The 26,914-nt window shown below is 35.8% G+C and overlaps 1 protein-coding gene across 1 annotated transcript in view; it reads left to right on the plus strand.

The window, feature by feature from the left end:
* CMSS1 (cms1 ribosomal small subunit homolog) overlaps positions 1-26,914 on the plus strand; it is a 402,077-nt gene that overhangs the window by 342,757 nt on the left and 32,406 nt on the right. The window contains exon 2 of the mRNA XM_051990598.1: positions 16,578-16,678. Coding sequence (XP_051846558.1) covers positions 16,578-16,678 — 101 coding nt within the window. The remainder of the gene's footprint in view (positions 1-16,577; positions 16,679-26,914) is intronic.

Here is a 26,914-nt window from a genome sequence, read left to right on the forward strand (position 1 = left end):
AGCTCTTTTCCAATCATGGATGTGTAAATGATTTAAAGAAGCCCAATGCAATATTTTTCTTCCCTAGACTTTTCTGTAACTATACTTACCACAGACCACTTTGGCAGATGCTCAGAAGGCATAAGACTGCTCATATTTTAAAATGATAAAGAGGGAAAAATATATAGCAAGTTGAACATGATAAATGTGTAGTTTCATGTGTAATCTTTTTATTGTACTGGGTTACAAAAATGCTTGTTTTATTAATAATAAATGCTTTTTCATTTAAAGGAACAAAATCTTGATCCTGAAAATTATTTTAAAGGATATTTGATATATTTTGTAGCAAAGTGACAAATACTCCAAAGGTGAGTCACACTGGTAGACCACCTGACAGAGATCCATCCACTGCTGTGGATGGATGAACAATCAGAAAATCTTGGTGTTAGGAGAAACTTTAGAGACAATCTCATTCAGCCCTCAAAGCTTCATCTTTCAAACTGAATATAAAATAGATTTCAAGAATTGCCCAATGTCACTTATATTTAGAGACAAAGTGGGAGTCTAAGCTGGCCAGCTAAAGAGCCCATATCTTCTAAATTCCAAATTAGTTGATGGCTTTTACACTAAACCACACTACAGGAAAAAAATGCAGTCATTCCCCATGACAGCCTTTCTGACAACTATCAATTATCTATGATATTAGAAAATAAGAAAAGTAGATATGTAACTCATCTTTTTTAAAAAAATCATTTTATCCAATCTTAAGCTTCCTTAAAAGACTTGAAGGGGAGAGGTGGAAGAGTAAATTCTGTGATTTCATTTTTGTTTTACTAATAGCTTTTTATTTTTTGAAATACATGCAAAGATAGTTTTCAACATTCACTCTTGCAAAACCTTGTATTCCAAATTTTTCTTCCTCACACCCCTTCTCCCCTTCCCTTAGACAGCATGTAATCTGATATAGGTTAAATATATGATATACTTCTAAACATATTTCCACATTTATAATGCTGCACACACACACACAAAAAAAAAACAGATCAAGGAGAGAAAATGAGAAAGAAAAAGACAAGCAAACAACAACAAAGATGAAAATACTATGTTGTGATCCACATCTCCCCATCATTCCCTTTCTGGATGTGGATAGCTTTCTCCATCATGTCTACTGGAATTGGCCTGAATCTCTGATTTCATTGATGTGAGGAAACTCTTCAGTAGTCTATCATAAACTAATATGCAAAATTATTCTTTGAGAGTTACTTGGGAAGTTAAATGTTTTTAGTCTAAGATCATACAATCAGTCCTCCTGACTCTAAGGCTATCTCTTTGTCTAATTAACCACACTGCTCTTCACTCAGATAGCTGTAAGATTGTCCGTTTTGAACATAATTTCATCTCCCTGCCTGTAACTTTACCTGATGGAAGCTATCATTAATAGCAAAAGTATAATGACAGAGTACTAATTAATCTATGAACTAGGGCATTATTTGAATAAGTAAGAAAAGGTGACATTTAAAACCATTTAAAAAACTGAATAGGGGCAGCTAGGTGGTACAGTAGATAGAACACTAGGTCTGGAGTCAGGAGTATTGGAGTTGAAATCCTGCCTCAGATATGTACTAGTTGTGTGACCCTGGGCAAGTTACTTAATCCCATTGTCCCCTTTCTCCCCCACCCCAAAGAAAAAAGAAAATTGGAAAGAAGAAAACATGTAATGTGCTTAAGCTCAGGATTTCAGAATTACAGATACAAATATTCCAACTTCTCACTTTTATCAATTAAAAACTGTGTGTTTGTTGTGCTGTTGTTTAATATGAGAAATGGAACTGCTAATTCTTTGGGTTGCATATATCTGTACTTTGATCCAGGTTTCAGGATCTATTTCATGTACCCCAATGAGCCAGAATACCAAGGGTCAGCTGCTTCAGCTAGGAGGCATTCCTAAAGCATTCTATTCTGATACTATTACATAATGCTCTCCTAATGGCAATAATTTCCCAGTAGCCTTGTCAATTTGTCTTACTGCACAAGTGTTTTTGCTCTATATTCATCCACTTTTCAACAATGCAATGTTGATTAGGGGAGGTGAGGAAGAAAAGAAAGGAATAATTCTAGTATGTTATATCCCCTTACACACACACACACACACACACACACATACACACACACACGCATACCTTAATTTCCCCATTGACTTCTGAATCAGAGTCATTGATAGATCATAAGATACAAAATTAGGAGCTAGGAGGGATCTTATGGATTCAATACCTGAACACCATGAAAAGATAATAATTAATATTATCTTTGATTTTTACTGTATTGATTTTACAATATGATTGTTTTGATATTACATTGATTTTTATAGTTGAGTTAATATCTACCTGTACTCACCTTGCTTAGAAAGTAGTTTTCCCTCTGACTTAGTTTAAAGTTGTGGTTGAAAGGGAATGTTATCATTCATGAAATTAGCCCTGAGAACATCTGCTTGTCATGGAAACCCCAGCTAGCCTAACTTGGTGCCATCCTAGCAAAAGTCAAGCAGTCTGTCCTTCCTCTGTCCTTGTGCAATTAGGAGAGATTTGATCTTGCCCCAGAAAACAAACTACTTGGTGATTCTGATCTCCTGGCCAAGATTACAAGAAGCAGATGAGTCCCATGAAACAATTAAAGTTTCCAAATTGTCAGAAAGGCTTGGGATTCGCCACATCTGGATTCTGACTCACTTTTCCTAGTATAGCCAATTATAAGGTTTCCAAAACTACTGTCAGTCTTGGGGAAATACTCAGATTAACTAGGTGATCAGTGAATAAGTTAATACATTTATTCAGGGTCAAGTAACTGAAATTCAAGACAACACCCTGTTTTATTCTGACAGGGATGCCAAGGAGGAAGGGAAGAAGGGGATCCTTATAGGGCATAGTTTTGGGAAAGAGCAGGAGGGCATATAATCTGGATACACAGAACAGCTGAACTGCAGAAAGAGAGAGTTGAAGGTATTGAGGGATTACAAGGATAGGGTATCAGAAATGTCCTTGGAACTATATCTGTCTGGGAGCAGGGATGGTTAGAAACTTCTGGAGTTCACAGGGATCTTCTTAGGAGCAGCTGGAAATTACTGATCAAAGCAAGAGGTTGATACTAATCACCTCCTTTCCTGAGTGAGAATAAAGAGGGATTCTTCTCCCTTCCTCACTGGGGTCTCTGGCCTTCCCGAAACCAGTCTGACCCAAAGTTAATAAACTAATTGTTCTTAGAGTATATACCTCAGCTTTTCTTTATTGCATTTATTCGTGATAATACCATCGATCAACTTCAACTCCCTCTTTTATAGATGAGGAAGTTAAAGCCCAATAAGTCCTAGAGCCAGAATTCAGACTTGGCTTCTCCAACTTCAAACCCAATTCTCTTTAGACTACACTATGCTCTCTCCTTTTATTTATCTTCTGATGCCTGAGGTGATATTTTCTATATTTTCTAAAAATAAACATGTTATTGTCTCCATGATAGCATGTTTTAAGTGTCTAGCACTCTTTTAATCCCAAATATCTTGACACTAAATGAAAAATAAGTTGCCTTCCTAATTCAGAAAAGCATTTTGTGCCAAACTGGATGCTCAACAACAGCCACTTTGAAACTTTCCAATTGCACACGTACAGCAGGGCTCCACTTTCTGAGTCCTCTCAAATCGAGGCAGGGTGGTCCTAGTTAAACGAATAAATGAGAAGACTCTGACAGCAATCCAACAGCTTACAGGAACTAGTGGCAGTGGGGGAAAAAGTGTCACGCTAACTTTTTATTCCTCCATTTAGCATTTCCACAGGACTGTGTTTATAAGCAGCTTGGGCATCATTTCATGAATTATTTCTCCCATTTTTTCCCCAAACCCCCAAGTCATTGCCCTTGCCTAATATTAATTGGACCAGAGCTACAAAGAAGTGTGATCTCTCAGGTGAGCTATGCAACCTCTATCCTGGTCTACTTGATCATCTGTGACTCTCGTGCTTTTTATAGGAACTGTAGCCCTGACATAATTTTCAGTTTGCAGGTTTGTTGACTTCATGCCAGCATCCCATTTGCTTTTTCCGAAAATCTAAGGTATCATAATGGCCAAGGTTATGCAAACCTACTGAGAGGGAGAATCGGATATACTGTTCCTGTTTACTTCCTGTCTAGAGGTGTTATGTGGCATTGCCACAACTCCTATTTAATTACTATTTTTCTCCCTAATGTGGCTACATTCCAGAAATGAATAAAATGAATCCCAGACTGAATGGAAGGTGCTATGTACATGGAAAGGGCAACTTGAGAGCATCTGGTTATGGTTTATATGGCTTTTTTTTTTTAGTGTTTTTTTTCATGTTCCAGTTATTTAAATATGACTAAAAGTATGTTTTGGCATTTTTCCAAAATAAAATCTCTACGGTGACAAAAATTTCAGGTCTAACAATAACTTGAGAATTGGGAGTTAGAGTACTGAGTTTGGGGGTCCCCCCTTTGCCTTTGACTCTGATGTCATTGACATTGTAAAAAGATGCAATAATTCATCCTCTGTTTTTTTGCCACTGACTTCAGTTAGAGGAATCTGTCTTTCTCCTTCCAGTCTTTCATGTGGAATTGGGCTGGAAGACGTAGCATAGGTAAGGCAGCTTTGATCTCCTGATCATCCCTTCAACTTCAGTGGGTGATTTTTTTTTCCTTCTACATCCTTTTTTTACCCTATGTGGGAAGACCAGAACTCTCCGTAGTACTGAGTGAGTACATCTGGGGCCAATTATACAGATGGTTCTCCCTTCTTCCACCATCACCAATAATTGATATGTTAGAAAAGGGGAAGAGAATGGGGGTAGTCGACCACTTTGCCTAACTAATAATGCCAAGTCTTAAAGGTGAGACAGTAGTATATATTATATGTGTAAAAGACTTAGGCCTTCTTTTTCCAGCAACACCATCTCTATCAACAACTTCTTCTCTGAGTTGTTAGCTTGGTAATCCCAAAGTCTAAAGTCCTCCAAGCCTATGGGTTCTGTCAGTCACCCTTATTTAGTAATCCTTGTGGATAATTCTGAATTTAACTGTATCAGCCCTTCAAAATCATAGAATCATACCATATGATAATTAAAGGGAACCTCATTTCTTGTCTTTATTTTTATACTTCTCCTATAGGATATCAGGGACTATGGGGCTAGAGTCTAACTTGGTGCTTCTGTTGTTAGAGAGACAGAACAGGAATTCTTGAGAGCTCTTCTCCCTTTTTGGTCTCTTTAGTCTCCTCACAGTTTTATAACGTGACTGTTCTTGGATGAGCTGGCTTCACTGGTCTCTTGCCAAGCTTTTCCCCACTGTTCATGTTATTTATTGACTATAAAAATCTTTTGATTCTAGAGAACAAAGAATCATTCTAAAGGCAGGTAGTGGGTAGAGCATGAGGCCGCAAGTCAAGAAATTGTCGTTCCATTCATTCCCAGGTTTCATGATCCTGTTTGGGGTTTTCTTGGCAAAGATGCTGTATTAGTTTAGCATTTCCTTCTCCAACTCATTTTACAGATGTGGAAACTGAGGCAAAAACAGGGTGAAGTGACTTGGCCAGGGTGGATTATACAGATAACAAGTTCCTGCAGCCAGATTTGAACTTGGAAAGATGAGTCTCCCTGACTCCTCCAAGCCCAGCATTCTATCCACAGAGCCATTTAGCTGCCTGTAATAGATTCCTGAAATTAAAAGTATAAAAAATGAAATTCATTAACTTGTTTATTACTTGTGATGGTCAGGTTTACACCTAGGCAAAAGATACTGGAGTATCATGTCATTTTACAATTGAGAAAACTGAGGCAAACACAGTTAAGTGATTTGCCAAAGATAAGTCACCTAGCATCTGAGGCTGGATTTAAACTCGGGAAGGTGAGTATCTCCATCTACTTTTCACATATATCTAGGGTTAAAGAAAAAGGTGATAGTGGTTAGTGCTTGGCCTTGTCTTGGATATATAAATATTAGAAATGCTGTTTCTTTTTATTAAGTATTCTCTGACCCTAAGGGAATATTATGGGGGGAAATGAGTAAAGTTGTTAGAGTATGCCTTTAAGTGCCAAAAATATATATTTAACTCATAGAGTTGGTTTAGGATAAAGCGATTTTGCAAACTTTCAACTGCTATAAGACTTAAATTTTTAACAAACCTGAGCATTTGCCTTCAGAAAGGATAAATGTGTATAGAAAATTAGCATGACATAATGAACAGAGAGCTGGCCCCATAGCTATGAAGAATTGTTCAAATTCTGCCTCATACATAATCACTCTAGGACTTGCAGTGAGTCATTTAACTTATCTGTACTCTAAAACAAATCTTTAAGACTCCAGGTTTCTGATAAGGTGCCAGCCTGCATTAGAAGAGTTTCTTCACCCAAGCATTCCCAATACCTACAGTTATGATCCAATCCCTCTGCCTCTTTGTGTGTGTTTCTTTTGTTCTACTTATGTGACATATGTACAATGCTACTTAGAAGGTAAATGCATTTAGGAGAGAAAGCTTGCCACATAAATGGTGCACAGCATGTTTTAAGAGTTCCCTGAATATTAAAATAGCAGTGATGGCTAGCAAGTACAAATTGGGGTATTATTGCCCAACCTCAATTCTTTAGTGTGTTCCCTTTTTATCCATTTAGATTAAACTTGAATACTTAAAAAACATCAAAGATTTTGTCACTATAGACACTACTCTTATACCTCCACTCATATCACATAATAATATTCTATGTGACTTAGACTTTACTCAGCAGTCTTTTTAGCTAGGGGCCTGAAATGTACAATCCTGAAAAGGAATAGCTTACTATATCTGTAAGTGTATTCTTTAGTCAGTCAGTCAGTAAACAATTATTAAAACCCCTACTATGTGCCAGTCACTAGGCTAAGTGCTAGGGATAACAAAGAAAAGCCAAAAAAAGTCCTACTTTTTTGAAGCTTCCCAATCTAGTGAAGGAAACAACATACAAAGAACTATGTTCAAATAAGAGATTTACAAGCATAAAGTGAATATAATCAACAGAGGGAAGGTACTTGAATTAAGGTATTTATCAGGAAAAACTTCTTTTGGGGATGTGGGAGGAAGAGTTCCTCATGATTAATATGGAAATATGCTTTGCTCGACAGCACATGTGTAATCTGTGTTAGATTGCTTCAATTGTCTCAAGGAGAAAGAAAAAGAAGGAGAAAAGAATTTGTACTTCAAACTGTTTTAAAAAACTAATATTTAAAATTTTTTCTACATATAATTGAGAGAGAAAAATTTAAAAAAATACTTGTTTTAGCAAGGAGGTGGGGTTTTAACTGGAACTTGAAGAAATCAGGAAGTGAAAAGAAAAAGTGTCCCAGGGACTGGGGATCAAGGATAAGCCAGTCAGAATGTCAGTTTAGGAATGGAGTGTCTTGTCCAAGAAACAGCAAAGAGACCACTGTCACTAGATATCAAAGAGAAGGGTTAAGATTTAAGCAAATTGGCAAGGTGTCTATCTTAAGTCATTGTCTGATTATCCTTTTTTTTAATGAAGTAAATGTTCAAATGGGTCAACTAACAAACTGAATTGTAATTAGGCTGCCACCTAAATCTAATCGGCCACCTCATTAGCTCAGTCTCATATGATATGCACTGTACTATGAATAAACTGAGCATACTGCTGGGTCCCAAGTGTCTGTTCATCTGTCACTATTATCTTTCTCCTTACTGGCATCTTCTCCCTGACAACTTAGGTGACTCTTCTAGACTCTTATTGTGACTGAAGGGGCTATCCTGACTTCCATGAAATTTATAGGAATAAATAAAGTAAGGGATGTGCATATTTAGTCTTCTCTTTTACTACATATAAATTAAAATAGAGGAAATTTCAGAGAAGAATGAAGTTGGGATTCAGGAGACCAATAATTACAGAGTGAACAGTGTTGGTGCTGTACATCTTCCCTTGATAAACTTGAAAAGTAGAAAGTGGCCTAATATGAGAGAATATCTTTGGGGGGTGGAGGACAAGTAACAGCAAGTATCAGAAATAATTTTTTTTTAAAATCATTGAAGTAATTAAAGATAAATCTTCAACATGGGTCCTACATGAAGCAAAATATGTAGCAGGCGACACTTTTTCAGGGATTTAAAAAAATTTATCTGGCAAAAAAAAATCAAGAATTGTGTTGAGCAGCTAGTGCACAGAGAACTGAGCCTGGAGTCAGTAAGACTCATCTTCTTAAGTACAGATCTGGCCTCAGATCACTTACTAGCTGTGTGATCCTGGGCAAGTTACTTAACTCTGTTTGCCTCAGTTTCCTCATCTGTAAAATGAGCTGAAGAAAGAAGTGGCAAACCACTCCAGTTTCTTTGTCTAAAAAAAAAAAAAACCCAAGTGGGATCATGTAGAGTTAGACACAAATGAGCAAAAATAAGAAAAATTGTCTTAATGTTTACCATTGAAAATTGTGTTAGTGAAAAATAAATGTGTTCTCTCTGTAAAAGATTCCCACTCTTTCAAATGTAGAAGTAATGTGTATCATTTTTCTGAATCCCCGGAAGTATTTAGAATATTGATGAAATAACAGGATCTCACCCACTTTTGTTTCTACAATGAAAAATTCCTGCAGAAATTCGGAGTAGCAATATGTATCTCATTTTTGACAAAACATGATAAGGACTATAAAAGTGGTATATTTTAGATTCTGCTGAGCCCCTATCCCTCTCCCCATTAGAGCCACAACTAATGTAGAGGTCTGCTGAGGAAGTTTTAGAGATCTAGAGTTTTCAATCTCCTATTTGGAGATGCTTAAGAGAGAAGCTGGGGCAACTAAGTAAGGCACTAGGTTTGGAAGCAGAAAAATGTTCAAATACAACCACAGGCACATACTTGCTTTGTGACTCTGGACAAGTCACTTAACCTCTATTTTCCTTAGTTCACCATCTGTAAAATGGGAACACATTGGAGAAGGAAAGGGCAAAGTACCCCAGTATCTTTGCCACGAAAACTCCATGGAAAAAATGTTCATGGAGCCAAATAGAGCCAGACAAGACTGGACAACAAGAAGGAAGCTGCATCTCAGAGAGCTCAGAACAAGCAAACACAATTCTGTAGCTACCATTAGCAGCCCTATGTTTCCTGCCAATTCAAAAGTGATTCATTTTCACCATTTCTTCACTTGGTTGAGCAATAAGAACAAGTGGTAAAATTTATATAGCACCTTAAGGTTGGAAAAGTACTTAACATAAATTATCTCATGTTAACTACTCTTTACGAATGGTAGGCCTGTGTTTATCACTTGTAGGATCATTTTCTATTTTTTACACATAGGAAAAAGACCTTTAAATCTGCATAATTCTTCTGTTTTAATATTATATATGTTTGTATGTGCTTTATATAACTTTTTAGAATGGGTATTTTATTACTATTTCTTCTCCTTTTTAGAAAAACAAAGAATATGAAAGTAGATCGAGACAAGGAATAAATCATTTTTATAATAACATTAGTCTTTTTATGAACATTGAAACATTTTTTAAAGGTAGAACATGGTAGCTGCCTCTAGGGAAAATACATAGAATCTTGCAATATGAGTAATAACCACATAAATGGAGTTCAGTAAATGTTTAATTATGTTAAAAATATATCTAGTTAAATCCCAATATGGAACAGTCTGGGGGAAAGTAAAATCTATGTCTTTGTCTATTACCTGTTTCTAAGCATTCCCTAAAAGCAAGAGGGTCTGTAATCTCTTTACCAGGTACTATAGGGATCTTCTCCATCCTATTTAGAGAAATTCAATCCTCACAGATTGTTATATTTAACTGACTTTTCCATGTTTTCATTCTTTCTCTGCAGACTAGTGTTGTCTTTATTTAATAGTGTCTTTGTTTTACTAAAGAAATGACTGGAGGGAATGGAAGTTATTTCTTTGTAGCCTCTTCCCCAAAGTTTTTATGTAGTTCTTTTCGCCTCAATTTAAAGTTCAGATGCCCTCCACCCATTTTTTTCACTCTGTGTTTATTTCTGTTTCCTTTTTTTTTTTTCCATTAATCACAAATGGAAACTTGTTGAAATGATTATGTATACATCCTTCTTACCCTCTTATTTTCACATACCAAGCCATTATCTTTCATAAACTGAACACTTAACTAACTACATGTCACTTTTCCTTAAGTAAATAAACTTTCTGCATAGTCTTAATATATATTCTGAGTCTTAAGGCTTGTTCCCCCTTTTTAAGGCTGGAATGGGGAAATTGCTGTTTCTTAGCTCCTATAAAATGTATCCTGTTTTATAGATCTAGCTGGACAGCCCCATTTTGATAGTTGTAACAGTTCAGTTCTTGAAACAGTGAGCTCCCAAGGTCTGAATCTGTGTCTCTATCTGGGAAAGAAAGGGTACAGAGACATATCAATGTGCTAATTGAGCTGTGAACTCTATGATGGGCTCTATATATCAATATGATAGGCACTCACATCAGTAGTAGTCATATTTGAAAAGGACTCCACAAAAAGAGAAAATCATTTCCTTTTAAAGATATCATTACTTCCTTCATTCAGCAGACTTTTATTAAACAACTAAAATTTGCCAGTCTGGAAACGGAAATGGCAAAACACTCTAGTATCTTTGCCAAGAAAACTCCATGTACAGTACTGGCATGATATGGTCCATGAAGTCATAAACAACAATATACTGGTCACCTTTGCTGAGCTCTGAAAGGTACAAAAGTGACATGTGCAAAAACAAATATGAGAAAAGGTAAAATATAATGGAAGCAAAGGAAAGTGCAATTAAGAGTATTTGAGGGGAAAAAAAAAGAGTATTTGAGGAAGGTAATTCTAGTAGTAGACTTGTGATGGAATGTGCCATCTGCATCTAGAGAGAGAACTATCAAGACAATGTGGATCAGAGCATAGTATTTTCATCTTTTTTTATGTTGTTGTTTGCTTGGGTTTCTTTTTTTTTTTTTCTTGTGTTTTTTTTCTCCCCTTGACCTGATTTTTCTTCTATAGCATGACAAATGTGGAAATATGAGTCGAAGAATTCCTCATGTTTAATCTTAAAAAAAAAAAAAAAAAAAAGAATATTTGAGGAAGAGGTCACTTTTAACTGAATGATAAATGAAGGAAGGGTTCATTTAGAAGGAAATATTTGAGCCTCAAACTCAAGCAAAGTAGATTACAAGAAGTGTGTTCCAGAAAAAGGATTCCTATCTATGCAAATATAGAATTTAACAGAGGAACAGATAGCAACCTAATTTGGCCAAAAAAGCATCTCAAAGAATGTAATGTGAAATAAAGCTGAGTTGGAGCTAGATTATGGAAGGCCTTAAAAGCCAAACCAAAGAACTCATATTTTATCCTATAGGCAGTAGGAAGTCATTGAAGTTTTTTTTTAACCAGCTATGTGACATGGCCAGGCCAAGCATAAGAAAGATTATTTTGACAGCTGTGGTTTTAATAAGGCAGCAGAGTGTAGGGGAAAGATTGCTTGATTTGGTGTTAGGAGATGACAAGAGTTCAGATCCCACCTCTCATAGATACTGTGTGTGACCAAAAGCAAATCTCTAAATTCTCTAAGCCTGTTTCCTTACCTATAAAACTGGTGTGTGAGAATAGCTCTGGCCCCTTCCTCATCAGAGATTGTGGTGCTAGAGTCTAAATATGCTGGTTCCACTGTCAATGACTGACAGGACTATCTGTCAGAGGAATCTTGACAGCTCTTTTGGGTCTCTTCATTCTCCTTCCAGTTTCATAATGTAACTGGGGATGAGCTGGCTTCACTTGCCAAGCTTCTTTTCCCCATTGTTCATGTTATTTATTGATTATATAAATATTTTGATTCTAGAGAACAATAGACTACTATAAAGGCAGGTAGATGGTGCAATGGATGGAGCATGGGGAGATTATTGTGAGGTTCAAATGAAGTAATACATGGAAAACTTTTTTTTACTTGCATTATATATGTAAACCTTAATGAAGTATGTAAATGTTGGCTATCTTAGAGCAGAGAGACCAGAGATATACAGAGTTCATAATGTAGTACAAGTTAGAAATGGATAAGGAGAGTGGATTAGAGAAGGGGGTGGAAGAGAGATGATGGGAGGGAGAAAGAGAGAGCAGAGAGACAGAGGCAGGGAGAGAGGCAGTGTTCCCATGATACACTTTAGTTCTTAGTCCTTCCATGATTTATTCCTCCTTCCAATATCGTCTTCATTGTAGTACACATTTATATAGCATTTATGATTATTGTAAACAGGCAATCACAACTTCCTAAAATTTACGTGAAAACTAGGTTTATTATAATAGAAATGAACATGCATATGAAATCTAAGAATTTACAATTCATATAGAATTTTTCATATTTAGGGCAATAGAACAAAGGAAGGAGGAAATATTCGGAAATCTCCACATAAAGGGGCATGGCATGGACAGGAAAAGGTTCAGTAAAGATGGGAACAATCCCCCCCCCAAAAAAAAAAAGAGAGAGAGAGACATAGACACAAAAAGAGATTGGGGGGGGAAGGGGTATGGAGAGAGGAGCAAGGCAATGACAAAAGTGCCATTCTTTTCCTTTGGGAACTGCTTGATTATGAATATAGGAGGGCCTGCTTAACTACAAGGGTCCCAACTGTACAAGCTATTTCTCAGCCTGGTGCAGACTGACTGTGGCCCATCTTTACTCCCAAGAATACACAAGATGTCTAGTTTGGATTCAAGCAACATAGTATGAAAGCTGGGGGTATTTCAACCTTGACACATTCAGGGCCTTCTAAATGCTCTGGGTCTAATAAAGTTTTTGGAAAATATGGCAACTCAAAAAGACAAGTTCAGGAGACCCTTAGCAGTTCTTAACATGAGCTGTTTTCAGTTGTGTCCAATTCTCCATGACTCCATTCAGAGTTTTCTAGGCATTTTCTTCTCCAGCTCATTTTATATATGTGGAAATTGAAGTGAAGAGGCTTAAGTGACTTGCCTAGTGTCATACAACTAGGATGTGTCTGAGGCCAGATTCTGACTCCAGGTCCAGTGCATTATCCACTGTCATCTAGTTGCCCCCATACCGTTTATGTATTCACTTAATTTATATTACCTCATTTGCCCTTTACAACAGTTCTTTTAAATGAATCTTATAGGTATTTTAGAGATGAGGAAACTGAGGCTTGAGGGACTAAATGACAGATTTAATAAGCATTATAAGTTAGATTTGAACCCATAGCTCTACTGGCTCCAAATCTAATACTTTTTTCCTATATCATTATCCCATGAAGGAGGAGGAATGTAATTAGGCAAATCCAGCATACTAGAATCCAGATTTATAAAGTTCTCTTAAAATATTTCTTGTGAAACAATCACTTGATGAGGTTTATGTCTCAATACATAGGGCTACATGTTTTTCTGGATTATTGGGTTGTTGTTTTTTTTTTTTTTTTTTTTAGATCCACTTAGTCATTTCCATGATTTATGATCAAAGAGGAAAAGTCAATATTTTATTAACAAGGCTCAGTAGATTCAGTTCTTTACTTCGAGAACATCAGCTTAATTTTTTCTCCATACCAAATCAAAAAATGTATATCTTATTGCTTTCCAATATCAAAGCATTGCCCATTCATTAAACATAATAATTATGATAACCATTTGCAAAGTTCTCCAACAAAAATCTATGCACTTCTAGAGAGAGAGTTGATGAAATCTGAATGCATATTGATATATATTTTCTTCACTTATTTTTCTTGCCTTTCTTTTGGCAACATGGCTAATAAGGAAATATGTTTTGTATGACTTCACTTGTATAACTGATATCTCATTGCTTACCTTCTCAATGAATGAAGGAGGGGCTTAAAGGGAGGGATAAAATTTGGAAGTCAGAATTTTTAAAACTGACAATAAATAAATAATAAAATCTTTTTAAACCGACACTTTTCATGAGTAAATTCACTCATAAAGGTTCAGTTGAAATTACTTATATGTTATGCATAACCCTAAAAGGGGGCTGTTCCAGAACCAGATATTCATTCCAATTAGAGCTGGAAGGAACATTCAGAATAATTTAATACAATCCCTTCATTTTACCTGAGTTAGCTAAGTTTCAGAAAGCTTAAGACTTCTTAGATCACTCAAGTAATGATTAACAAAGCCAGGATTTAAGCCCAAGTAAAAAAAGGATCAAGATACCACTTACGGTAAATCCAGGTCAGGAGAAAAACTGAGAAGAGGAAGAGACAGAAACAGAAACAGAGAGAAGAGAGAGACAGAAAATATGGGAAGAGATAAAAGATCACTGGGATGAATCCAGACTTGGGGGATATTTATCCATTGGCAGAGCCTCTCTAGTCCTGCGTTTTTTCCCTCTGAAAATAATTCACGAACTGCAGTGTGATCTGTATTGGTCTTTTGGCTCTACAGCTTTTGCATTATTCAGCCTTGTGGTCATGCTGTTTGAATGTGGGAACTATGCTTTTCTCTAATTAATACTTGTGGGAGTCACACATGGAATCAGGAGCATAATCTTGGAGGAGTTGTTCCCAGAACAGGATATCTTGGCTAAGTTTAACATGCTTGCTCCTTGGGGATGATATATGTCATCAAAACTTTGGGCTTTTTAAAGGACAGTTGTGTCTGTAGCATCGTGAAGTATCCATTACCCAAACAATAGACAACTCACTTCCAGAGGTATGCTACAGCACCAGACAGGTAAAATGTGATCGAATCTGACAGAATGGATTCAGAAAGTCATGGGATGTTGGAAGGGACATGAAGGTATCATTAGCCTTCTCTGTATGTGCAAAAATGAGCAAAAAATGTCCCTTACATATATGTATGCAATAATAGCTAACATTTATATAGTGCCTTAAGGTTTGCAAAGCATTTCAACATATCTTATTTGATCTTCACAGCAACTTTGTGAGATACATTTATTATCCATATTTTATGGATGAGCATACTGAGTCTGAGAAAGGTTTTAATGATTTACTAGGGATCATGTTGTTAGTGTCTTGACAGGATATGAACTCCCAGTTCTGACACTCTATCCAGTGACCACCTAGATGCCCCAATTCATTTATTGCAATATTCACTTTTAGCTGTTCAGTGATGTTATTGTCTATATCCTACAGAGAAAATTATGTATCCTACTTCTAAGTGTAAAATTGTATTTTTCCCAGTTTGGAAAACAGAATCTTTGGCTCCTACACTTCTTGACAAAGCTTTGGAAAACAAAAAGCTCTAATCATTTTTTTTCATACCACAGAGGAAAAAAATGTGATTCCCACTAGGAAGCTAGTCCCAGATTCTCTGCAAAGGTCTGAGGTGATGGATATTTGCTCATCCTTCTAATTCATCTCTGCCCTTTCTGGCCTGAGTTAGAAACAGGATAGTACTTTACTTCTTGTTTTAGTCTAGCTGTCTCCAGCCGTGGAAGTCGTGTATTTTCTTTTAGTGAAATCTTTTAGTACCTCCAGAGAGACATTTTGGTTTTTGGAGGAGTGAAGAAAAGACCTGGCTATTCTCTGTTGGATTCATTGCTCAGGATTGATTGACTTCTGGGATCGAAAGAAGAGGCATCTATTTGATAGGCTTCCTGACACTTAAGCTATTAAACCTGGAGAGTTGGAGAGGGGAATGGGAAAAGTCCTGCAGCCTGATAATTTTAGAGCCCCGACTCTTTTTGACTACTGTCTTAATGGAAATCACAGAGATAAAAATCCCTTTTCAGAAGAGTCTGTTTTTTTGTCACAATCTACATAATGGCAGAGATAACTACTACTAAAGAAACAAACTACTTCATACAAGTTTCACTAAAATGAAATTTTTCTTTTTTATATGTTATCAGGTTTCCTACATAAATTTTGGAGCAAGAATTTGACACATTTTCACAGTATTTTTATAAGCACTGGGGATACAAAAAGAGGTAAAATTAAGACAATCCTTGCCCTCCTGGAGTTTGCAATCTAATGAGGAAAGATTACTTGCAAACAAATTAAGGCAAAGCAAGCTATATACAAAATAAATATGAAATCATTAAAAGAGAAGGCATTGAGTGGGAGAAGGCTTCCTGTAGAAGATGGAATATAAAAAAAAATTTTTTTAAACCTAATGTCTTCATTCTTCATAGGTCTTACAGGCTTAAGAGACCTTTAAAGAATATATTATTTAATTTCAAATCAACTTCTTAAATACTGATGATATATCTTAAGTGTCGATTTCAAATGACTGGAAAAGTCCTGGTGACTAATTTAGCCATTAGAAACTGCCAACTGAAATACATCATTGGTATTCAAGAAATTGATTTGAAATTAAACAATATATTCTTTAAAGGTCTAAATTTGCCAGTCTACCCTCCTCTGATTCCCTTAACCATTGCTGTAAGTTTCCAAATTCCTCCATAGTCAGTATTCTCCTGTAGATACTGAACTCTCCATTAGAACATAAACTTCTTTAGGGCAAGAGTTTTAGGGGATTTGTATTTGTATTCCTAGCACTCTTGGTTCGTAAGTGTTTAATGAATGCTCTTCCTTTTGTTCATCTATTCTGTTTGAAGAAAAGGGAAATCATTTTCTCTTCTTCATGATTTTTAATGTACCTTGTTTTGTTCTTCCTTTCTTAGATACATCAGATAATGAAGAAAAGGAAAAAGACATAAATATGGCAGAAAAGATGCAAGAGGAATCCACCCCTATGCCTGTTTCACCCAAGAAAGACAATCAGGTAACCTACATTATTGAGCTGTATAAGTTTGTAGTTGCCAAAACCAATTTTTCTCCCTTTCCTTGTCAAATTGGAAGCTTCCAATGTTCCAAAATAAAATAAAATAAAATTATTAGGGGGAGGGGGGGAAAGGGGAAAGAGATGGGTAAAAAAGAGATTACCTTATTTGACCTCAAAGTTTTAGAGGTACAATGAACAATAAAAGAATGATTGTCGAGATGTTCTTACTCTTTTTTGTATATATTGATCTGCTGTATTTGTAGTGGAAATATTGGTTTAGAGATTGGGTCCAAATTTCATCTTTACCACTTAGTATCTGTAACCTTAAACTTAGAAAGCAGTGTTATAGAACAATTGCTATGGCTTCTGATTAAACCTAAGTTTTAAAAAATATCTTAAGAGAAATATTAAATATATGTAGTCAGAGATCTCATTCTTTTAGCAATTTTCTTAACTTTTCATTTTATCCAAATATTTTTCTTGTGGTTGAGTAGTTGAGAATCCAAGCAATATCTAGTTCAAAATATTATATATATATATATATATATATATATATATATATATATATATATACACACACACATATATTGGCTTTAATATATATTTTAACACATTTAACATGTATTAAACCACCTACTATATGGGGGGGGTGGGATGAGGGGGAAGGAGGGGATAATTTGGAACAAAAGGCTTTGCAACGGTCAGTGTTAAAAAATTACCCGTGTTTATATTTTACAAATAAAAAGCTTTAATTAAAAAACTGAAATAGATTTTAAAATGGAATAACATTTAATTACAGTGAAAAAAATTGACATGTGACAAATTCACAATGGCCATTCTCTTTAGCAAAAGGTAGATTTATTTAGGGGAAAAGATTACAGACAAAATGAAGGGAGAAGACAAGCACCAGGAGTAACAAATATTTATCTAAGATAATCGAGAGGGGATTTCTGTCTAAGTATGAGTTGGACTAGGTGCCTCTTCATCTCCTTCCAACTTTAGTCCAATCATTTGGACTAAATAATGAACATTTTCTAACCACCTACTATGTACCAGGCACTGTACTAAGTACTAGAGATACAATCAATAAAAATTAAGACAGTCCCTACTCTCAAAGAGCTTACAATACAGCGGATGAAGGCAGGAAAGCAAGGAGGAACCCAATAGTAATAGTAATGGAGGCAGAAGATACTGAGTTGTTCTTTAATTTAGCAAGTAGCATTGGAGGTGTCTAAAAATAATAATAAAATGTAAAGTAGCTGGAGTTTAGAAAGTAAAGGAGGAAACAAAAGAACCTAGAAGATGAAAATAGAATGTATGTGAAGATTTTAGTGCGGAAGAGAAAGAAGCAGGAATAGAGAAGGTGATTAAAAAATTAAACTGTGAAGCAGCTGGAAGAAAATGAAACTGTAAGAGATATGAATGGACAGATGGACAATGAGGCGTTGAGACTAGGCAGAGCAACAGGGACCTACTGTAATGGTTCCACTAGAAGTGACCTACTTATACTGTGGTGTAAAACCCCCATTTCCTTCCTTCAATACTTTATCATATGATAACATTTAGAATTTCAATGAATTTTCTAATATCCTTTAGATATTTATCACATTTCATCATTAAAGAAACTGGCTTTTCCTGTATTAGGCCAGTCCTACAGTGCCGTAAGTGGTAGAAAAGTGGTTTTACTTAATTCTTCAACTTTTTCAGTCCTAGGTCTTGTAAGTTGTCTCACATTTCTTGCTGTTCACAACTCTTGGTTTTCTACTTGGTCCTTTCTAACTACAGTTTCTCTTTAGTTTGTTAAACTGTCACATTTGGTTAATTTCCTTATAAGAAATGCCATTCTTTTAAATGTTTTCCTCTTGTTTGCATTTCAAGCCCTTTACAATGTGGCTCCTCCTGACTTTGGTTTTCTTACATTATATCCTACCTGTAGTTTAACCATAGTGGCTTTGCTGTTGCTCAAACATAATATGCCTTCTCTGACTTTGTGCATTTACACAAGCTATTCCTTAGGCCTGGAATGTTTTCTCTTTTTATCTCCACATCTTAGCTTTTCTGGCTCCCTTCAAGACTGAACTTACATCCCATTTTCCATAGGATCCCACCACCACCACCATCATTGTCCCCACCACCAGTCCCATCCCTCTGAGATAACCTTCTGTTTATGCTACCCATATCTTTGTGTTCCATTGCTGGAGGAGATGAGGTTTCCCAAGGCTAGAAGTGCTGCAGCACTTACAGGCCTGGACTTGTAAGTCCAGGGCTGATCATCACAGAAGCTTTGACCTGCTCTGTTTCTGACACAAGACAATTTTCCTCTCCTTTGAGGGCCTATCTAACTTGCCCTCCACTCACTACCAACTCTGAAAACTCATAATATTGGTACCAGACATAATACAGACTCCCAGTTGGCTTTACTCCTTCCATAACTCAGAACTCCCATATTCAGCCTTAACCTTCCCATTAGCAGACTATAGGCATGAGCCACCAGAATAGACTTCATAATTATTTACATGTTGCCTCCCCCTTTAAAATATGAGCTTTTTGAGAGTAGAGACTGTTTTTTGGGGGGGTTTTTTTGTTTTTGTTTTTGTTTTTGTTTTTTTTGTCTTTTTCTCCCTAGCACCTAGCACAGTGCCTGGTACATAAAAAGGGTTTGTTAAAATGCTTATTGAGTAGCTAACAGACTGTTTCGTTGTCTCAATCCCATTTTTAAGATGTCTTCATATAGTTCTTTCTTTTTCTCTACTTTTGGGGGTTCTTCTTCATCCCTGGCCATTGAACTGATATTTTCCTCTTTTTTAATATCTTGATATCATAGACTCTTTCATAGATTCACAGTCCACCTTTCTTATACTCTCATTTTCTTCTAGCTGCTTCCCAGTATTTTTTAATCACCTTCCTTGTTCCTGCTTCTTCCTCCTCCCCAGTAAAATCTCTACACACATTTTACTTGCATTTTCTATATCCTTTTTACCCTTTTCTTTCTAAACTCCAGCTCCTTGACATTTCATCTTTTTTTAAGACCACACCAATACAACTTGCCAGAAGAACAACTCAACATTCTCTTTTCCCCATTATTATTACTATTGGATTCCAAGTTCATATTTTTTCTCCCTTACTGTTTTTCATCAGTGATGTGCTGGCAACAATAAAGTAGAACTGCTCAGACAACCTTGTTTTACTCTTCTTATAACCTTTATCACCTTTATAATCCTTTTAATCCAGTTTGAATGCTAGTCACATCTGTTTATGATTTTCCTTTATCTCAAACTTGGGTGGTAACATGTAATTTTTGAAAAATTCCCCACATTGCCAATCTATTCAGGTCTAAAATGATCATGTGCTGTAAACTTCTTGTCATTGTAGAATGAGTTACAGTCCAGACTGAATGTAGTGCCTATCCATTAATACATGTAATCCAAGACAGACAGTGCAGATGTACAGCAAGGTGGTGGGCTCTGAACTAGAGTAGACAATATTCAGCAAAACTATAGAAAATTTAAATGTCTTTTAATTACTTCAGGCTTTTCTCTGGGGGAAAAAAATGATTTGTGTTCTTAAAACCATTATTCTTCTGGTGATATCATTTGATTACAAGTTGTAGAATATACTACTGTTTCCAAAGAACTAAAGTTATGAACTCTCTTAATGGCAATGGAAAGGCACATGTTTGAGTGTGAACTGCAACCCATTACAAATGACAAATTAAAAAGAAGACTTGGGGGGGAGAAAAGAAACTGAAGTCTTAAAACCTGGAGGATGTACGATTTGTAGTATCAGGATCTTAGGTGGTTCAATTTATATCAGGATTAAAATTCATTAGGGGAAAAGGGGGGAGGGGAGGGAAGGATCAACAATCCAGGATTAAGAAATAGGGTAGCAGAGGAAAAAAGGAGGAGGCTTTTTTTTCATGTTTTAAGCAACTAAGATAGTGAATAAAGCAGAGGGCCTAAAGTCAGGCAGACCTGAATTCAAATCCAACCTTAGGTATTTCCTAAATTCCTTCATCTCTGTTTGCTTCAAATTCCTCATCTGTAAAATGAAATACACACAACACACACACACAGATACACGTATAAAATATCATCTACTTCCCAGGGCTGTGGTGAGGATGAAATGAAATAACAATTATAAAGTGATTAGCACAGTGTCTGGCACAGGGTAAGTACTATAGATTAACTATGTGTAATTCCCCTTTGCATCATTCAAAGCTTCAGGCAAACTGGACTTCCTTTCACTCTCTGAATACAGACATACATATTCTTCTCCCTTTTTCCTTTACTTGGGTTATTTCCTATTGTTTGGTTGTCCACCTTGCCCCATTTTTTATTTTTCTGTTTCCAACTTTTTGTTATTATTCAGTCATGTCTTATTCTTCATGACCTCATTTGGAGTTTTCTTGGCAAAATACTAGAGTAGTTTGCAATTTCCTTCTCCACATCATTTTTACAAATGAGGAAACTGAGACTAACAAGGTTGAGTAACTTGCCCTGATTCATACTGCGAGGAAGTGACTGAGGTCAAATATGAATTCAAGTCCTTCTGATTTCAGATCCTGCACTCTTATCTAATTGAGCCACCTAGCTGCTGCTATTGTTCTTACAGTCCCACTCAAATGGCACATCCTCCAGGAAATCTGATTCCCTCAGTGCTTAGCTTAGTATTCTGCACAGAAAGAAAGGGTGTTTAATAAATATGTTGATTCAGTTTTATTGACAGTCTGCTCAATAAGGCAGCTTATAAGAATAAGACAAGAAATAACTTATAAGAATAAATTGAAACAACACTGAATCAAAAAATAATTAAAACTACAAAATAGCTTAATTGTTTTATATATGCTTTTTAAAATCTTTGAATGAGCTTTAGGTTGGGTTTTCTCAGATAAACTGCCCCATTTGTAAATGTAAAACTCTTACAGTGCATTAATAGATCTATAATTATTATATGCTAAGTTTTTACTTCCTGATACTCCCAGAGCAGCATTCTGGACAGAAGGCTTATTCTAACCGCTCCCTGCCACAAGCATACCTCACTTTTACCTCACTCTAGCCCACTCTCCAGGTCTGCCCATTACCCCACCAGCTGACTTGGAATATTACAAACTCTCCTTAACTATACAACTACATCATCTCTAGCAACCATTCCGTGTCTAAATTATATGTAAACGGTCCTTCTTCTTGGCCTGCTTTATTCCAGAGGCTTGCCAACACTTCTCATTTTTTTCTCCATATGTTTCTTCCAAAATAAATTATACGCTGTCCCGCTCCTAGAGATGACATCATATTCTTTCATCCTTGGCATCAGTCACTTCAGGAATGTCTATCAGAGTCATCCCTAGTGAGTTTGCAGTGAAAGTTCCCAGAATATAATCTGTTCTGTGGGATCTTAATAAATTCCTCTTGGACCCTTATCTGTGATGTTCATAGATCTTGAATGGTGCCATGAACTGTTATTCTCCCCTCAGATTGCGTAGGACTTCTTTTCCCTCAGCGTGTGTGTGTGTGTGTGTGTGTGTGTGTGTGTGTGTGTGTGTGTGTGTGTGTGTATGGTACCTTAAAACAGCAAAACGGGAACAAGAATACTTTTTTCTTGCTTAGCTCTCTCTTTGAAATTGTACCTTCCTTCTCCTTACTTAAGCATGAATTATGCTCTATCTATATGAATTAAGCTATATCTACCACTTCCCAGGGTTTGTTAAATAAGGATCAAATGAAATTATTTTTATCAAGCATTTAGCACAGTGTCTAGCACATTCTGTTGTTGTTCAGTCATTTACATTATGTCCAACTCTTTTTAACTCCTTTTGGAGTTCTTGGCAAAGATATTAGAGTGATTTGCAATTTCCTTCTCCAGTTCATTTTGTAGATGAAGGAACTGAGACAAATAGGGTTAAGTGCCTAAGGTCACACAAACTACTAAGTGAGTGAGGATGGATTTGAATCTGTCCAGGAAGAGAAGAGTCTTCCTCAGTCTAAGCCTGCTGCTCTATCCATTGATATCCATAGATCTAGCTGTCCTTGCCTGGTATATAGTAAGCATCTAATAAATATTTGTTTCCTGCCTTTATTTTTGCACATAACAAATTTCAATTCTAAATTACTTGTTCTATATCTCTCTTTAATTTATGCTCTTTGGTTAAAACTTCATATTTTACCTTTCTTTCTTCCTTTGCTCTTATCATTGCTATTCTCCAAGTTTCCCCTTTTCTCCTCCTCTTCTTTTTCCTCCTTCCTACTTATCGCCAACTGCTATAAAAACAGAAGGTACCCCCTCCTCTTCTTCACAGATAGTGACATTTTGACCTCTTCCCATAAGTCTGTGAGAGACTTTACCTCCCATGAGATCAGTGGAAGCAGATATTATATTTATAACATTTTAAAAAAAGATTTATAGTCATTTAAGCTTTACTTCCTATTCATCACAAACTGGCAAATCCCAATTTTCCAAGGATAGAATTATTTGTTGATTTATTGAGTAGTTTATGATCAGATTCAAAAGTATGCTAAAAAGAGGATTCTAGTAGATTCAGATCTTTGACACCATTTAAAAAAAAAACTACATATTCCCTTTTTGAATTCTTTTTATATTCTATTGAAGATATTTTTTGTTTTGTTTTGTTTCATTTTTGTTAATCTTCAAAACGTTTTGTTTTTATTTAAAGATATGATTTGTTCTTATCCTTGTGTTCTTTTCCAGGTGACCATATTGAAATACCTCAGTCTCACCCAGTTCTCTTTATGAACAACATCCATATCCATTCAGTATTCATGCAAGAGTCTAACTCTGCAAGGAGCTACTGGCTCATGGCACTAGCTCCACAATGTTGGATGTATTAATGGTACCATGCTTTAATGAGTTCAGTAAACAAGTTCTTCTCTATTCTTAGAGTAGCTGATAGAAGAACCACGTGATTGTTTGAATCTTTTCATAAATCTAATTACATATATTTGCTAAGTGTAATAAAGCATTTTTATCCAAATGATTGGCACAGCCTTACCTTTTATCTTATGGATTGGACAGAATGTGCCTCTGTAACTAAATTCATTCCCAGATATTTGGCCGGCAGGATGGTGTTTAGACTTATCTGCCTTCTGAACTTAAAAGTTCAGATCATAAAACTCCTTTCTCCCATGCCCTTTTTGAAAAAATGGAGGATGTTTCTAGTATCTGCTTTCACAGCCTTAGATACTAGTGACTTTGAGATAATGTGTTCTAAATTATCAATCATCAAAAGCTTTGATATCTTATGGCATTATATGATGGTTTCTAAGATCTATTAGTGCCCCCTAATTCATGAATATCAGCAACACAAGGATAGCTCTCTTAAATGAAAATATTCAACCTTGGATAAGTGGGGCAGCTAGGTGACACAATGAATTGAGTATGGACCTAGAGCCAGGAAGATTCATCTTCCTGAGTTCAAATCCACCTTTAGAGACTTACTAGCTGTCTGACCCTGAGCAAGTTCTATAATCTTGTTTGTATCAGTTCCCTTCCTCAGCTGTAAAATGAGCCAGAAAAGGAAATGGCAAACCATTCCAGTTTCTTTCCCAAGGTGGACATGACTGAAATGACTAAACAAACTTTTTTTTGATTAAAAACTGGAACTATCCTTATTTTAGGGGAGGTTTTTTGTTTGTTTGTTTTTGGTTTTTTTTTTTTTGTTTTTTAATTTGCAAGGCATTAAGGCATTTAATTTGCAAGCAACTTACTTAAGATCACACTTAACACTTAGATGTCTGACTTACATTTGAACTCAGGTCCTCCTAACTTCAAGGCTGGTGTTCTCTCCACTATACCTTCTAGCTGTCCTTATTCTTATTTTTAAGCAAGAGAGATCATAACACCAATTCTTCAGTTCTAATGTATTTTTCTATTGACATGTTCCTATATTGGCAGAGAAGGCCCCAGAATCTCAAGATTTCTTCATGTTACTCGATTCCTGAATATTTAAAATCTACACTTCTAGCTGAAACCAAGCCCCAAATTGTTTAACTGTGGCCTTGGTAATTATACAGGAGGGATCATATGGAACCATGTCTGCTGCTGGCTTTGGCCCAAGTTCATCTTTAAATAGCTCATTGAATTTGCAGATTGTCTGCAGGCCTATAATGAAAAGGCTTGTCTGTAATCTTTTTAAAAGGAGGTGGTGAGGCAAGATTTACAGTGATTACCCATTCTCCCATTGGTAGCAAGTATTCCCAGTTGGAATGGAAACTGAAAAGGGAAACTTGGAATCTTTTTATTTTATATTTTAGATCTTGGCAAGATATTTTAAAATATTGAGTAAAAGAACCCAACACAGGAAGCATTTTATATTCTGCTTATGATTAATAAATAAGGAATTTGAGGCATTCTATTTCATAAATCAAGGTCTTAGTCCAAATATCCTGTTTTTCTACATAAAAAAAAAAATAGTATAAAAATAGAGCTAAACCATGCAAGTCACTTAGGAGTCAAACCAACAGGCTGTCTGTTTGGGGAAGTAGGAGTGGTAAGGATGATGATACCTTCATAGAAACTTTAGCATGAACCTCATTGTACTAATGTTGTTGTCTTGTAACAATGTTGTACTGAAGATTTTGATCCATTTGAGTAGAAATGCAGTCCACCTCTGGTTTTCTGAATTAAATAGGGAGAAACTTAGAAAATGCAAAATAATAACCTGCTAAGCAATCACATTTATTTGCGATATGAAATTAAACAATCTTATTTCCATTCTTAGAACTGTGGTAACAAGACAGTAAATCTTGCTATCACATCATATTTGTGTCCCCTTTGTATGGGCATGATTGAAGTCTTTACAATCTTTTTTAACCATTTAAGCTTTACCCAAAGATTTCAGCACTAGATTAAAAAAAAATTAATACTTTTTGCATGTGCATAATTTTTCTTATTTCTCTCTCCCAAATTGAACCCTCTGTTATTACAAAAAAAAAAAAAAAACTTCATCTGACATTAGATATACTGATTTTTTCTTAATGGTCTCTTTTCTACTATGTTTTATTTCCTCTTTCCCAGGACCTTCATTGATATTTCCATTACATTTATTGTTCTCATCATTATATATTTTATTCTTTCCCAATTTATGAACTTCTCACTTTTCTCTGAATTCTTCATCTCCATAATATCTTACTGCATAATACTGCATAATTCATATAACATTTTTACAGCTATTCATTAATCATCTGGCACCCACTTTGCTTTCAGTTACTTGTTGGTTCTGTTGTTTATAGTTGAAGAGAAACAAAATGACTTCATTATCTCAGGGTCAATGCAACTGATCATATCAAAACGAGCTCCCAAACCTCTACCACAGGTTGGGCACATTGAACATTCGAATGGAGAGTCTCCAAATTTGGGTCTCTCACATTTCTTTTGAGCTAGTGCAGTTCTGTTTAGCTCACACAGCACAGTGCCTTCTTTGATGCAGGTATGCCAAGCTGAATAATCCTAGGTCAGTATCTCCCACAAAGTTTTTCAGAGACCTTGAGAGTGTCGTTGTAATGCTTCTTCTGACTGATATCTGAGCTCTTGCTTTGGGTGAGTTCTCCATCTTTTAGGCAAATGTGCATTTGGCACATTTGGAACAATGTGGCCAATCCATTGGAGTGACACTTTCTGCAGTAGTTATTTGCCACCCAAAAGAATGTTGCCATTTACCAGAACTTTGTGTCTTGTCTTTGACTTTCTTGTATTGTATATCTGTTTACAATTCAGGCAGCTTTCTTGCATAATTCCTAGAATGACTATACTATTTCACATCTGTACCAGCCACACAGTAGTGTGTCTTTCCTTCCACAATCCCTCAGGCAACATTGATTTTTCCCATCTTTTTCAGTTGACATAGAGAATAAGGGGAAAGCTTCAAGGTTGTTTTAATTTTTATTATTGTTATTGTACTATAAATAATTTGAAACACGTGATCTTAATAGTCAATAAAATAATATAAATAAATAATAAAAGCTTTATTAATTACAGTTTTTACTCCACTGATAAAGATTAAAATGAAAAATAAACAGAATTGACAAAAATATATAACAAAAAAGAGTCATTTTGAAATAGATAAGTGGTCAAAGATTATGAGTTTTAGGTAAAAACTGTAATGTCATTATTGTTCTTGTTATTCCTTACAATTTCAAATCTATGATCCCTAATCTTTCCATTGGATCTTGCAGATAGGCATTTATTCATTCATTCAAGAATTTTTTTTTTTTTTTTTTGGCTGAG

The sequence above is a fragment of the Antechinus flavipes genome, chromosome 3 (assembly GCF_016432865.1).
Source record: "Antechinus flavipes isolate AdamAnt ecotype Samford, QLD, Australia chromosome 3, AdamAnt_v2, whole genome shotgun sequence".
Taxonomy (NCBI): domain Eukaryota; kingdom Metazoa; phylum Chordata; class Mammalia; order Dasyuromorphia; family Dasyuridae; genus Antechinus; species Antechinus flavipes.